This window comes from Dromaius novaehollandiae, chromosome 14, assembly GCF_036370855.1.
Source record: "Dromaius novaehollandiae isolate bDroNov1 chromosome 14, bDroNov1.hap1, whole genome shotgun sequence".
Classification (NCBI taxonomy): domain Eukaryota; kingdom Metazoa; phylum Chordata; class Aves; order Casuariiformes; family Dromaiidae; genus Dromaius; species Dromaius novaehollandiae.
Genome location: NC_088111.1, coordinates 9,052,122 through 9,066,664, shown reverse-complemented (window position 1 = coordinate 9,066,664; position 14,543 = coordinate 9,052,122). Strand labels below are relative to the sequence as shown.

The 14,543-nt window shown below is 41.4% G+C and overlaps 1 protein-coding gene across 1 annotated transcript; it reads right to left on the bottom strand.

The window, feature by feature from the left end:
- Positions 1-2,166: 2,166 nt before the first annotated feature.
- CRYM (crystallin mu) lies at positions 2,167-14,356 on the bottom strand. The gene is made up of 8 exons (XM_026116162.2): positions 14,113-14,356; positions 13,716-13,866; positions 12,505-12,567; positions 9,302-9,403; positions 8,613-8,796; positions 6,158-6,279; positions 5,234-5,318; positions 2,167-4,539 (listed from the first exon to the last, which is right to left on the bottom strand). Exons 1-8 carry the CDS (start codon positions 14,283-14,285, stop codon positions 4,475-4,477), a joined length of 945 nt encoding a protein of 314 aa, XP_025971947.1. The 5' UTR covers positions 14,286-14,356; the 3' UTR covers positions 2,167-4,474.
- Between the last annotated feature and the right edge of the window lie 187 nt (positions 14,357-14,543).

Here is a 14,543-nt window from a genome sequence, read left to right as displayed (position 1 = left end):
TTGAAAAATCTCTTTCTAGAGCCCTGATCCATTAGTCAGCTGTCATTTTTTCCCTAGGAGTATACCGCAGTGATGGACACTAACCCTAGTTAATAATCCATTTTTCATGTTTCCCCTTTTCCAAGTCCTCTTTCTTTTACTTTGATCTGTTTATTATAACTGCTTTTTCTTGGCTGGACTTTATACTGTATTCTTTTGTCCTTGGACTCCTGTACCTCAGTGTGTTGACATTTTCTTCTGCTCAGCAGACATACCCATTCCTGTGCTCAGCACAGTAATTAAATCAGAGAGCATCGCCCCCAGCCTCTGTTATTAACCTGCTGGGATGTTTTGTTTTTAGTGAAGAGACTCCCAAACATTTAAAAAGGCAAGCATGAAATAGTGAATCTGACATGCTTGAAAGCATATGACAAGTGGATTTTGCAGGGTCAAATGCTGTCAGTCCTGCTCACACAACTGATTTAAACATTCAGTGCAGTTTGCTTGACTGGGCCTATAATCATCATTCCCCAGCCCGATTTACCTACCAAGCCGTACTGCCACTTATTCTGCAAGGTGAAGTGATGTAGTGACATTCAGTGAGTACATTTATCAAGAGAGAAGTAAAGAGAAAGAAATCCAGATGGCTCTGCTCCACGGTAATACTGGGTTTTGTAACTGTCCATGCTGTGCATTCCCTTCTTGATGTCTATGGCTGTGATCATGTGGCATCCCATGGATTTATGATTTGTGTTTGGACTGGACTATATGACTGCACTTGTGATGCATAAAGTCCATCCAACTGGAAGGCACTATACAAGTGTTACTAATGACTCAGATTTAGGGCACTCTAAAGACTTAAAATTATAAAAGGAACAATGGAGTTGGTGGAAGAACTTTGGAAAACAGCAAAGCGCATGAGTTAAACTGGGAAAAAAAATTTTTTTCCCGAATTGTTCCAGATGGCTGCTTTATACTAAGAGCCAGTTTCCAAGACCACCCACCAAGAAAAGGACCAGTATTGAATCTTTTTTTTCCCCATTTATTTAATTTTAGAAGAGTAAATCTATTGGGATCACTTCAGTTGCTTAAAAGTGTCATGTGAGATGCCCTGGGGCTTCCTATTTGGTCTCTAGCTGCTGCAGCTCCAGGAGAACAAAGGACTCCTGTAGGTCTTGTACGCATCTGCTAGCTCCATAAAGTTCCTGCAGATGCCTTAGGACATACCAAAGCACACTAGATTTTTGACAACTGAATCGATCCTTTTATGTGCAGATAGTTGGAGGTAGCAACAGCCAGGCAGATTTACAGATAGGTATGTAAAAGTCAGATTTTTCACTGGAATTTAGATATACTCAGTGCCCAGTCTCACCACTAGGTGTTATTTCTCTAGGTGCCTTCATGTCTACCTCCCCTCAACTTCTGGCAGCAACAGTTTTTAAAGCGTCTCTCTACACAAACGGTTGATTAAAATTTGTCACAGCAACTAGGCTGTAGCCCTTTCAGCACCCATACCTGCAATGCGTGGCTTATTCCATGTTCACCAAGAACTAATGTTGCCTTGCGCTCTGGCCCAGCAGTGCAGTTGATGGTGTTTGACCACACAACACACTTCAAAGCCCGCATTTGTATTTCCGCTCAATTCTCTGCCACAATGGTAAAGTGGTGGAACTACTGAAGCTGGTCTGTGCTAAGGGCAGTCATTTAATGGGCCCAACCCTCCTGGAAGGGTTGATAGCGTGTTAACAGCTAGTCTAAATTTGGGCAAGTCACAGACATCTGTTTAGGCAGGTAAAGAACCAGCAAATAGAGGGGCTGGCAGTGCAGGGAGAGCGCCAATTCTACATCACTTTACCTTGCAGAATAAGTGGCAGTACGGCTTGGTAGGTAAATCGGGCTGGGGAATGATGATTATAGGCCCAGTCAAGCAAACTGCACTGAATGTTTAAATCAGTTGTGTGAGCAGGACTGACAGCATTTGACCCTGCAAAATCCACTTGTCATATGCTTTCAAGCATGTCAGATTCACTATTTCACGCTTGCCTTTTTAAATGTTTGGGAGTCTCTTCACTAAAAGAGTCACTTCCTCATCCTCAAAAACAAACAGGAAAAGCTATCGCCAACAAACCCCACAACCCCCCCCCCACACACACACACCCCAAAACAGATGAACAATGGACAACAAAATGAAAGCCAAAAAAAAGCAATGGTAGCTATTTAATTTTAACATACATGTAAGTTACAAATTAAAGACAGTCTTCAAAGAAAATAAAATTGTGTAAGAGAAGGAATCATAGAGCTAAGGCTATAATTTCCAAAGAAATGTAAAGACAACACCCAAGCAATTCCCATGGTAACTGAATCCAGTCCTCTTTATGAATTCAAAGTATTCAGAGGCAAAATGCTGAAGCCAGGCTCCTAGAACCTCCTGCTGCCAATGAAGGCCAGGAATGCAGTGGGTTTTCAGAACCAGGTCTTTGGACTGGCTCTATCTACTCCTCAAAGTGTAGAGTCTGTGGCAGAGTACATGTGAAAAAACTGTATGAGTCTTCTTCCTAAACACTATGCTTTATTGCGAATTGCAAACCTTGTTTCACACGGGCACAGAACTGGGACAATGCTGTCATAAATAGTAAGTGAAAGTTTCCATACAGCTCTTGAATTATGGAGCGTCTATGCCCATCACATTCACCTCATGCTAGTGGAGTTCCCTATCACTGAACTGACAGGATAGGTCAAACACACATTACTGAACATTTCACAAATGACATAGGAGAAAAAAAAAAGAAAGTTAAAAAATTGAAGGGTAATTTTGTTACAGTAAAAAAATGCAAAAGCTAATAGGGCAACCTCTGTTCTTGATATCAAGACCACCAATGGAGTTGCTCACAATTTTTACCCACATAGTACATCCTCTGGCTCTATTCACTTAAAGGTCTGGTACCTTCCATGCTAAAACTGTGCAAATAAACTCTGCCACTTACTACCCTTTTCCAGCTAGTTTACACTAGGCTTACAATTTGGAGTATTATTTATGTCACACCCGCACTGTACTCATTAACCTCTTTATACTTACTTTTTCACCATCAAGGGTTTTAACACTACCTTCATCTGAACCTTCTACCTGTTGCTCCACTGTACTCTACTGGCATTGTTCTAAAATGACCAGGCCATGTAATCCTTTTACAAAATGAAGAAATACTTAACAGCCTACATGAAACAATAAGCAAGTAGAAATAAAATTTCGTAAGGCACAACTCTAGCCTGAGACAGGAATTCATTCAAGGGCAATAGCTATTTTTCAGCAGATGCTCAATCTTTTGTAAAGCAGTTGCGTAACAGCACACAAATGGAACTTCTCCTTATGTAGGACATCGCTGGGTTCCTCTGCCAAGAAAGGATCATGGAGAATCCTGTCCCAGCAACACCCACCAGGATAGAAATATAATTGCCAATTGAGGCGTGGTGCAGCCAAGCTGAACGTATTTGCCTGTATACTTGAAGTTTACGCCCCTGTAATCACTCAGCACAGGTCCAACCTTAAGGAAACTTTGAAAAGAACTTACAAACACCACAGATTAATACCAAAATCTCCCCACAGGACATAAGTAAAAGTTAAAACAAAACACATTTTTAGTATTCACACTTTGGGTGATTACTTAAAACAAGAAAATGGCAACACTCCACTCAGGAACTTGCTTAGGAAGGCACTGAATACAGTTCCCTTCCAGTTAACACACATACATAATATTAGCTCTGATTTTTTGTACTCTCAACCCTCCTGACCTAGGTGCTTTATGAAAACAGGTAGACAGAAATCTAACTGTATGGAGACATCATTACTTGTATAGAAGACCTACTCAGAAGCATGCTCTCAAATGAAAAACTGCAAGGTCGGAGGGCAGAGCAAGAGGAACATGGGGGTGGAAGTAAGGTCAACGAGTTCCAGACCTGAGGCTGAGGGGTCTCCAGGAGTCCAGGGTAGACTGTGTTCCCAGGAGAGACTGCGGACTAAGTCACTGTCCATGTAACACTGGAACCACAGTTTCATTTAAAGTACTACCACAGGTAACATCATGTCAAGCTCAAACTCCAGTCTCCAAACTGATGCATTTTACTCCAGCATGAACTACCTCTCTACAAACAAAATCCACCCACAGTTTTCTGCTATACATGTAGTTAGGGAACAAAGGTGTTGATTCCAGAATGTTATCAAAATACATACAATACTTATTAGTATTACTGCAAGCATCTAATACTTGGCATTACATTTAAAAAAACACAATTATTAGTAATACTGCAAATATCTAATACTTGCCATTAGAAAACAGTAGAAATACTCTACTGCTGAAGTTTTACATTTCATTTTTGAAAGTTCTAGAAGGGCGACATTCAGATAGGATTGCTACCTTTATTGTTAAAAAAAATCCAAGGAAACTAAGTACACACCATTTTCTTGGTATTTTATGGCCTTGTTGGCATTGCAGACTTCTCTTTAGTTACCAGCTGACCACGAATCATAAATGAATTTCGCTGCTACTGTATCTTCAACTGCCATCCCTGAAATAGAATTAAAGTCACCTTCAAACAGTTCCTCAGGTGTATGAAATAATAGTCTCAGAACAGAACAACTCAGGGAATTATCTAACTAGACAGGAATCTTTCACCTCCAAAAGGTGAAACTCCATACATTTCACACTCCATACACTGTTTTGTTCAAAGTTCAGAGCCATGATATACCTGTCGTATGTTCTATATGAAGTTAATGTTACAGTATGAACCTAACTTTCAGTGTTCACATCATGACTTGGCCCTTTTGGACACATTTAGCTCAGAGCATGGTAAACCAGCATTGCTCCTTCCTTTCCCCCCCTCCTCACCTCCCCCCCAACAGTGGCTCCAACACCACTGTGCACTGTCACATTGTCTTTAGGTCAGACTTCATAACAGCAGGACTTTCATGTTGGAGCTGTGTTTATAAAATATAACACTGCAGTCTTGTGTTGAATAATGGTGAAATGGAAAACATACTTTTCCTATTGTTTGTTGGCTTTCCTATCACTTTTCATTACATCAGCCCTACTAGACTGAGAAATAAAAAGGGAAAATGCAAATCACATTCTAGTTTCTTCTGGAGAGTGCATTGCCACATCAGTTTTGAAGATGATCAGCAGCTTTCCCACGCATGGGGGACCTAATAAATAACAAGGCATTGTTTTCTGTCAGACTTGCATGCAGGGGGGGCTGTTCTTACCCAGTGATTTAAACACTGTTGTTTTCTCAGGCAGTGCTGGTTTTGTACCCTTCAGTACTTCTCCTAGTTCAGCAAAAATCTCTGCCTGTGAACAAGTACATATTGATACAGAAACAAAATATTAATCCATACATAAAGAAAAATAAAGTCACTGAGGAAAAAAAGTTCAAAAGAAAACTCTTCCAGTTCTTTTATCATTTAATGGATCCCATGGTGAAACAGATCAGCATTCAGATAAATAATATAAGTTGGACAGAAGTCACAGATAATTCAGAAAAAACAGAACAGACAGCAGACAATTTTCTCAGTAAAAAAGCTTTTTAAAATTTGATAGCCTGTTACTTATCCAACAAAACAAACAGTTACACACACTTTACAGAATCTGGACCTCTTATGCTAAACCTCAAAATCTCTATTTATTCTGCACAGACATTAAAAAAAAATACACACACACACGCACATGCACACACGCACACACACAAAACTTACATTTTTGCAGACTGCTTTCTGCTTGACCACTGTCCTGCATTCTCTAGAGGCCTAGTACATGTCAATCACATTGAAATCTTATGAGAAAAAGTGACAGGTTTTAACAGATTTGGGGGAAAAAGACAGCTACAGAACATTCAGGAAAACATAGATCTTTCAAAAGAATACTTTGTTATTGTACATAAAGGCCAAAGCTGAAAACATGCTAGTGTGATGTGCTGTTATGCAATGTTTGAAACAGAAATTTCAAGAATCTAGCATGAATATATAGAAGTCCCAGTGTAAAAGCCATTTATCTTTCAGCCTGTGTGCAGAAAGTCTTAACATATACATTTGATGCTCTAAGAAGTTTCAGTGCAGTACACTATCAATAACAGCTCATTTCAAACACAAGCCAATCACCATAAAAGAAGGGCCATCATTTAAACTTCTTACCCCTGATAATATAACATCTCCCGATTCAGTAAGAGCAGCCTCTCTGGAATCCACAAAGAGAACACAATTCTTCATCAGTTCATCATCCAGTTCTCTCCAGTCTGGTCTGCTTGCTCCAACAGCTAAGACAATAGAACTGATGAATTTGGGAGGAATGTTTGAACAAGTTCAAAACACGTTTTGCCCGAAAGACAGGTGAAATAACAATGGAGATTACTGGGGAACTATAATATACAAACAATCTGACATTAGCACAGGAGACATGTTAATTGATAAGGAAAAAACCCCGCAACTGTGACGTGCCTGAACGATTGGGAAAAATACTGGATTTCTCTGAACCTGGCCTCAGCTGTTACGCTGAGGTATACATGCCCTTTTTCTGTACGGTGCTAAACACTTCAGTTTCCACTAATGTAAATGAAGGATGACATCAGCTCCAGCCCTCCAGAAGGGTTACAGCTTATTACAATGTATAGCATCCTTGACCTGTAGTCAATCAGATTCTGCTCCTACTGAAGGTCTTATACTCAAGATAAGCAAAACAGAACAACTGGAATCAACGGGTCTTTCTGCATTTCAACCTGCTAAATAACTAAACTGCAATTCTTCAAGAAGTAAGTCTCACAGAATAGAAATTCTTCGCTGGCATTGTTTCTGCCTCTTTGGAAGACTAGTCGAACTGTTCCTTCCAAATAATGCTGACAGGACAGTGACAGAGAAGGGGAGGTAGCTCTGCACTGCCCTTCATCATCTCATATCTATGTAAGAAATGTAAAGGTACATGTAACTATATGTAGTTACAAACCAAACAAGCCTTTGTTAGCAGCCTTGAAAGTTACACCAATAAAAAAAAGCATCATATAATCAGTCTTTTCTGCTTATGGGAGGTTCCATTAGAATAAGATTTGATAATCTGGCAAGACAACCCAGAAAGTTACCTTAACATTACACAGACTACATCTCTTCTGCAGACAGTAACCTCAGCTTCTGGGACTCTCAAGTCACCAATTTCCCTCAAAGCCTTCCCCCTTCTCAAAACACACACAGCTCTAATGTTCAGTATTAGATCTGTCATAAATACATCCTTGTCAGCAGACTCTGGGTAACTGCAGCATAAGAAAATGATCTCCCTCTGTCCATTATTTCTTTTATCCTCCCCTTTCATCAGATCATTTCCAAATACCCTGAATTATATAGTCCTTTTATTTGATCCAGACTGTCTTTATGTTACGTGTTTACAGAGGAAAAAAATATGATTTAAAGGATCCCTCAATTATTCTGAACAAATCAGAACCAAAGTATTTTGCAGCAGAAACCTGCACATCCAGACAGATGGTTGAATGTTATTAACTAGGACTTTTAAATCCATAGCTTCTATCATTTTCTTGTAACTTTAGAAGTATGTCAAGTGGAGCTACTTACAGATTTTCACTTCTCTGGAAAAACTGAAAACAAATCAAGGACTAACTTTCTTAATATAGCAAAACCACTATAACTTCTGGGCTAATAAAGAAGTTACACTGTACACAAATGTTTTAAAAAACATCTGATTGTTATGGAATAGAAATATTCCGCGTTGCCTAAATGCCTCCTCAAACAGCAGGAATGCCTCAGTGGAGGAAAAAAAAAGCAAAGAAAGGAGAGGGGTCTTTGTGTACGTGTTGCCTCAGTGACTGTAGACCTTAATTGATTTTGGTTGTACTTCTGGCATCCATGCTGTGACATAACATGGACAACAACATTCAGTGACAAAGGGCTAAATTGAGTCTGAAAAATTGGTAGGATGCTGCTGGAATGTGGGAACTTCCTTTAAATTGTCCCTTTGACAAGCTGCTTTTGTCTTATTACTAAGCCATTTGGAAAGTGCACAAGGCCATCTGAACCAGGCCCAAAATTAATAAAAAGCAAATGCCGACCAGTCCAGGGACTCTGTACAATAGTGCAGCAACATCATTATCAGGCAGGGAGAAAAAAGCCCCCAAGCCTCACCATAATTAAAGGTCAAACTGTGAGGTTCATACTTGAGTTAAAAAGGTACAGAAACTGAGTAAAAAGGTATCAATGTGATCCAGCCCCAAAGAAACAAATAAAGGAGCTTACAAAATTGGGTGAAGAAGAGATGACAGCTATGAAGGACACAGTAGCATGAGCTAGAATCACTTTGGGAACACATTTGCGTGGGGTTATTTAAATGGAGGACAAGGTGAACATCAAGTAGGCACGTGGCAGCAAAGATGAAGCACCATTAGGAAAAAAAGCTCTAGAAAACGTGCAGTGCTGGAATATGGAGGACAGACACTCAGGAGGACAGGGCTAGGGAAAGGGGTCCTCACTAAAGGGAAACAATCAAAATGAAAGAAGTATTTATTCCAAGAAACAGTATTGTTCTTCAACAGTTTTTGATGCTAAACAACATTTAAAAAAGTGTCCTTTAAATGACAAGAACATAGCATACCGTTGATATGGGCACCTGGTTTTACCCACTGTCCAAATAAAATTGGTGTTGTTGCCATAGTGACTGTTATGACGACATCGGCCCCAGTAACTGCCTCCTGAGCAGAAGAGCAGACCTGCACTGGACCATGAACTGAACGGGCAAACTTCACCGCATTCTCCTTGGTGCGATTCCATATCCTGACCTTCAAGAGAAAGGCCAAACATCACAACCTGGAAAAATTCTCCTCACTGACACAGAACAGACTTTTGTTTCAGTTTTCAGCAGATGATTACACCTATCCTAAAAGGTTATTTTCCCTTTAATGTTCTCATCAAATAAGTGACTACATTTACTGCGTGGGCAGCTACATCTGAATGCTTATTTTGTGATGCCAGGATAACAGCTCCTCGTAGAGCTGTACTTACAAAATGTAAATATTTTCAACAGACGTATTTAGGAGAAAGTCAAAGAAAGCTCATCCAAATATGGCATACATAGTAGGCTTTTCTCACACAAAGAGAAAAAGACATCTGAAACCTACAGATTTCTACAGATGTTCAGAGTATTGGGCTCTCTAGAAACATAATCAAAATATGATTAATCCCTTAACTGAAACTTTGTTGACTGTAATATGTTTTGTCTATAATAAGTGCTCCTGAAACATAATGGAGAAAAATAAATGTATTCTATTAAGATGTGTCCATTACCTCCTTAAATGTGAACAGCTCTGTGAAGATATCATAATGGCTATATGCTTGAACACCAGCTCCCAAAATGCACAGCACTTCCGCAGAAGCTGGCATTAACAACTAAAAAATATCAAATATAAAAAGATAACAACATACATGTAAAGAAAACAGCATACAGATGTATTACCTTACATATCAAAATACTACAAAAGAAATCAGCATCCTTAGTCCTTTTAAAGAAAAATCATTTAAATGGAAAAGCAAGTATCAATTCATGTTAATATAAAACAATATTCAATAATACAACAATCTTGTGCAAAAGCTAGCATCAATAGCACTGAGTACCCCCAAGCTTGATTTTGGTGTTTAATTGTCCAACTCTTGAAATTCAGACTTTAACATGCAACAGCATGAGCCAAATTCAAATTCTGGGGCCTCTGCACACTCAAATATTAGTACACTGCATTACACCTGTGTGACTAATGAAGTGTCGAACTTCAGCGTTGATGTTCTGCACTGGCTGAAAATAGGACTCAACACTGAAAGCCATCAGTGCCAAAAGTGCTAGCTGTGCTGGCAGACCCAAGATAAACCTTCTTCTGCAATTCACAGAAGCCACAAATCACAGCAGACGCAGAATTTGGCACTGTGTGAGGCAGTCCTTACGCAATCAATATTAGTAGATCATACATTGTGTTGATGCAGATAATACTGCAAAAAAAGGGATTTTATTTGGAACCTCTTGAACATCTTAACAGTGCACAGAAAATACACTGCATTACTAAATGGTAGCTTTTACCACAATCACTAGCTTCCTTTGAAAAGAGTTTCTTCTTTACTGGCACTCTGCAGCTTATTATTTCCACTTCAGTTTGTCAAAAGATTCAGAAACTAGTTTTGTCTGCTTTTGAGACAGAAAAAGAAAAAAATAAAAGAGTTGGTCCTAAGCATCAGGGCTAACAAAGGCTGGTCTCCTGGGGGTCTGTGTACCATATTACCAATGGCCTTCCAAGTATGATAGTATCATTTCCCTCTACTGTCCGGTATCTGTCTTTTCATTGGGATGTCCTGAGCTCCTTTCTGCTTCCCACAGATCTACTCAACACTACCTGCGGGGACCAAAGTGTGTGTTGTGGCTGGACTGAAGCTATTCAGGGGCAGATCGCTCCTTGCCTGCCAGCTAGTCCAAAACCAGTCAGGTAGGAGCTAAGCTCTTTCCCTCAGTATAACATTGACAGGATCCTTCTCTCCTACTCAGCTGTCAACATTCACAAAGCTTTTAGGAACTTAACACATTAGTAGATTTTACTTCTGTCGCATTTGATTGAAATTGGTCCACAAATTTAACATTTATTAACAGGGCACCAACACACACAGTCACCACAACCTCATTTCCTTAGGAATTAACAAATCTGTCTTGCCCATTTTCCTACCAGTCCACTTCATCCACATCTACATTTGAAGTTTAGACAGTAGGGAGCCTGCTCAGCACTCTTTCAGCCTGAGTCATTTTTTCCTCACACATAAAGCATTTCCCTGGATATCCTGTATCTCTACATATACTTATGCTGTATCCCAACATACCATCTCTCTAGATACAACAGATGGTGAAACTCCTGATTTAAAAATCATAATGCATTTGTTCCAGGCACTGTTAAAAATATGGGTGGTTCTGAGGAACAAATTTTAAGATTCAGTCCTATGGCTGCTTTTCATTTTCTGGTTTAGTTCTTGCCTGCAATTCATCAGCACTTGGAAAGGGAGAAAGAGAGCTGCTGGAGTCGAGCCCCAAGCTATCCTTGTGTCTTGTTTACGCATTTGTTGTGGTCACTCACTTCTGCATAAAAAGCTTTTGAACCGTGTAGGCTCTCAACTCTTATTCTGCTGCAAGAAAATAAAAAAAAAAACCTCATTGATCATATTTTTCAGTGGCAACAACTCTTTTTAACATTCCTTTCAAAGACACTGATGCACTGATTTCAAAGGTTTCCTGCATAAAAGCATTGCATCTTTCGAAAGCAAATGCCATAAAGGGAACAAAATGACAACCAGAAGCTAAACTCAAACACTCCTGAGAATTTCCCAAAACAGCAGACAACAATTAAAGGTCTAATCTTGAAGTCCCTTCACCAGACAAGCTCCTTTGAAGCCAGTAGAGCCTTGACTGCATAAAAAGAACTGTCAGAATTGGCCAAGTATAGAATGGCTGAGATGAATGAAGTCCTATAACCTAATGTCTGAGGAATCCACTGTGAATTGTTTTGCCCCTTGTACCAGGCGAAGCTCTTGAGACAGGTTCTTCACTCCAATTTTATGTCAACTTAGCTCTATTGCCTTGGAAAGAGTTGCATGGCATTAAGACCGCTAATAATGAAGTAGAGAGGTCAACCTTCAGTCTGATGTAGAGCTGATGAGGAAAATAAGAGGACCAGAGCTGAAAAATACTTTTTTTTTTTGCTCATTCTTTGAGGTGGAAACTAAGGCTTTGCTATGCAATAGATGGCAACTTATTTTCTTCCAATTGTTAGAAGCCCAGCCAAGAATCGTTTTAAAGAAGAATCTGAAAGCAACAACTTCCAGCTAAGATTGAAGTGATATAAAACAACCTACAGCAAGATTTACCCCATCTGTTCCTCAGGCACTGAAGTTTAGGGTTGTAGTCAGAGCTAGTCATCTGGAAACCCTCCAGCGACAGCAGAGAAAGAGACAGACAGATATCTCTGAACAAGTCATCCACCCATCTTAAGACAGCCTATACTGCCACCTGGAAATGTGCCTTTTTATCTTTTTCCCCAATGCATCCCACCTGTCTTAACCAGAGAACAGAAAACGTACATCTAAACAAAACTGAATTTATCACTACACCCATATTGCCCAATGCCATAGAGGAACAGGTTAAGACAAACACAAAAGGGGAAGGGAATCAGAGGAAGACCCCTCAGTAAATTCCCAGAAGAGTTTGCAGAATGAACCACAAAAATATAGCCCAAATACCTTCTCGCATCACATACAAAAATACTAAAACCAGGCATGACTATCAAAAGAGAAAAATGCACTTTAAGTTTTCCCTGAAGGCACATACATTATCATAATTGTAAATTTAAAGCTGTATTTGAAGAAAATTCACATGGACTGAAAGCTGTTTACATCATTCCCTCTAGCTATTTTATACGTAACACCACCTACCGATGCTATCCTGACTTAGGACACAGGAGACATACCTTGGTAGCTATTGCAGAAACCGCAGCTGTTCGTTTTGCTGTAATAACAGTGCCATCCAGAACCTTTTAAAAAAAATGAAAAGTTAGACTGAGATGAACACTAAAAACATGACTAAACTCCAAGCATTTTTACCTGATTTATGAATCACGTGAATTATGGGTTATTGGGAGGCACAGACAAAAATACAGAAGTCCATAACTGCTACTACAGCAGCTACATACCATATAAATCATACATATAAATTGCACAAATTCTCTACTCCATTTCAGTTCTTTCATGCCATTCCACCAGCACAAATAGAGTGAAAACTGGTCAAATCTAAGCCTTAACTCACACATAGCCATTCCTGCACTGCGCTTCCCTGACTCTCCAACACAGGGACCAGATTGATATAACTGCAATACATCACACTCAAGTAAGACTAGGGACCAGTGCAAGCTGGAAGGAGTTTAGGAGTCCTGCACCGTCCTAGTTCACAGCAGAGAGATGACAAGGAACTGTGGAGAGCACAAGCTCCAAGGAATTCCTTTAATGTGGAATGGGAGTGCCCCACTGTGTATTAATTACCATGTAAAAGTGAATTACATGGCTTAGAAAAAAGTCACTTTCTTGATACAGTGTAGGAATAAAAGCCCAATGTATTTTTCCTTCCCAGTTTTGGCCCTTTGACAGTCATTATTATAAAAGGATAATGGAAGATGGTTAATAGCCACAAATTATAAATAAAATAAGTAAATGAAAACTAACAAAAACCAACAAAAACAAAAAAAACACCACAAAACAGACCCTAAATACTATTTCCCACAAGGCCAATTGTAAATCTCTTTAGATTTAGACTTAAAGGTGATACAGGATCAGTTCCTTATTCAGCAACAGGGTTCCCCCCCCCCTTCAAGTGTAGCGTAAACTTCTCATTAATTTTCTCTCTTCCACTCACCCTCTGAGCCAACAGTTTCTCTTCAAATCACAACTTGTAGTAAATATCAGAGGAAAGGAAACAGAGAACACTTTAACACACATGGAAGATGTATGAACTTTAGCCAAATGATAATGTCGCTAAACTTACGCCAGCTCACTAGTTAAACTTACGCCAGCTCACTAGTTAAACTTACACCAGCTCACACCAGCTCCAGCTTCTAAAACACAAGTCACATGGCAGAAAAGAGAGGGCATTAACGGAGGAGAAGGCAGAAGTGTACAGCGGACTCACAGCTTTTAACGTGCCGTCTCTCGGATCAAACAAAAGGACAGTCGCTTGGTGAGAGGGAACAGAAGGATCGTTCTGGTGCTCGTAAAAAGTCACCAGCTTGGTTGTCAGCGCATCGTCCGCGGCACTGTAAGCGGGCATGACCCCCAGGAACCTTCAAAGAGGAGCAGGTATAACTTCAGCGTGCAAGACCGAAGCAGCCGGTGGTTAATACCTAACGGCTCCCGGCGGGTTAACGAGCAACTCCGACCGCCCCCACAACCCCTGCAGGGTCCGACTCCTCTCCGCGGGCTTCTGCCCCGCTTCCCGCACCGCGGGCGGCCCCGGGGAAACCCCCGCGAGAGGCCGGCGCTCCCGGGCCTGCACCCGCCGCCCTCCCCCGCCCGCGGGCCGCGCTCACCCGCCGTGCGGCCGCACCGGCACCACGGTGCGCACGGGCTGCACCACGCCGCCCGCCGCGCCGCTGGAGAAGTTGGCGAGCGCCGCCTCCAGCGCCGGCAGCAGCAGGCTGGCGCGGTGCAGGCGCCGCTCCACCTCCTCGCGGCCGATGAAGGCGGGCGGCGTGGAGCCCATGGCGAGCGACAGCGGCAGCACCAACTACTGCCCGTCCGCCCCGGCCCGGGCCTAAGTACCGGGCGGGGCGCCGGCGCCGCCGCCACCATCCCCTGCCCCGCCCCCGACCCGCCCCCCGCCATGGCCGCGCCCCGCCGGGCGCCTCAGGAGCCTCCCGCGCTCCCTCTAACGGCCCCGGCGGCGGCTCTCTGCGCATGCGCACAGTCGCCCCGGAAGTCAAAGAGAAGACGCTCTATCTTCAAGGCCTGATCCTAAGCA